Genomic DNA, 1,533 nt, shown 5'->3' with positions numbered 1-1,533 from the left:
ACCAAGTACAAGACGGAGCTCTGTCGGTCCTTCCAGTACAACGGCTTCTGCGGCTACGGCGAGTCGTGCCTGTACGCCCACGGCTCGCACGACCTCCGCACGTACCCGAAGCACCCGATGTACCGCACCAAGCAGTGCTTCAGCTTCCACCAAAAGGGCTACTGCCTCTACGGCAGCCGGTGTCAGTTCCTGCATGACCTTGAATGACAGCTTCTTCGTTTCTTCGTTTTGTTCTTACGTTCCTTCTTATTTTCCTGGCGTCTCCGAAAGCGTGTTTTTGCGTCTGAAGCGTCTCCCGGGAGTGGCCCCTTCATCTCTCGCAAGACAAACCCCGCACTCTGCACCACATCACGCCGCGCCACATCAATTCGTCACCCTCACCAGCTACTCGTCACCACCATACACTCATCGCCTTTCACACCACCTCCACCAGGTCACCGCCATCTCCGCCACCCCCATCTCCGTCGTCGTCATGCGTCCTTGGCACTCGCTCTTCGTCGTCAGAAAAAAAGGCTTCGGATATTTCAGAATATTGTGGATCTTTTTGGAGGGAGAAATGAAAAGCGGCCACGTTTTTTCAGGGAGGGAAATATTTGATCAGCGATCGACATGTGTATCGATTGCTTTTGCAATATTCATGATCATTCGAGCAACGTTGCAACAGGATGCTTGTGGGCAGAGGTCGTCGCTGGCCGCGGAAATACTGGGAGAGCGATATTATCACGAATCTTATTATTGCTAATGACTACGATGAGGAATATACGTGTTCCTTTTGTTACTAGTTCTATTTATTTAGTTGTATTAAGACAGTTTAAGGAAAAGTTTCACCTATTTATGAATTTCTTTCACTGTTTAAATGTTGCATGCCTTAGATAACTAAGTATTTATATGTTATTTAAATATATTTTCTATTACTATTTAATAAAGCATATAAAGTTCTTTATCTTTTCCTTGCCATTTATTGTTAGGATGTTGAATAAAATGATATATGGTGAAGAAAAAAATGCAAGTTATGGCGCTAACAACTACTTTTTTTTTTCATTTTTTGAGCGTGTGTGCGCCTGCCTCCATCTGTCGCGCGCACCCATGTATGTTTACCTAAGCGAGTATTGAAAAGAATCACATCACGCTTCAAAGGCCGCTTCCAAAATAACGAACCACATCCCATAACCCGAACCCCCTTTTCTCGCTCCCAAAGACAAGGAGTCGCAGCATCGCGAGAACTATGGGTCCCGCTCCCCCATTCACCACTCCTGCTAATGGTCTCTCACAGATTTCGCTGATCCACGAGCCCCCAGCCACTTACACGGATGAAACCGGCTGTAATGCATTGTGACAGATGCTGTGATAAAGTTCTCATTTTCTTTTCCCGTCTGTTATATAACCATTGTTCCGGAGGCTTGAATACTTTTGGGGGGAACTATACACGTGCCTTCAGGAGGGATTTTGGCGTGAGATGTGTTCCTAGCGGGATGCCCTTCCCGATCTCTCCTCTCTCGTGTGGGATTGGGGTATCGGTTTGATTATTTTCTC

General features: G+C 46.6%; 1 protein-coding gene across 1 annotated transcript in view; it reads left to right on the top strand.

Annotated features, from left to right (window-relative positions):
* LOC119591894 overlaps nucleotides 1-939 on the top strand; it is a gene marked incomplete in the record, with an annotated part of 29,081 nt that extends 28,142 nt beyond the window's left edge. Inside the window, 1 exon segment of the mRNA XM_037940643.1 lies at nucleotides 1-939. Coding sequence (XP_037796571.1) covers nucleotides 1-207 — 207 coding nt within the window.
* Nucleotides 940-1,533: the final 594 nt, after the last annotated feature.

This window comes from Penaeus monodon, chromosome 29 (assembly GCF_015228065.2).
Source record: "Penaeus monodon isolate SGIC_2016 chromosome 29, NSTDA_Pmon_1, whole genome shotgun sequence".
Lineage (NCBI taxonomy): Eukaryota > Metazoa > Arthropoda > Malacostraca > Decapoda > Penaeidae > Penaeus > Penaeus monodon.
The sequence above is the reverse complement of the archived record's forward strand: the minus strand, read 5'-3'. Positions and strand labels throughout refer to the sequence as shown.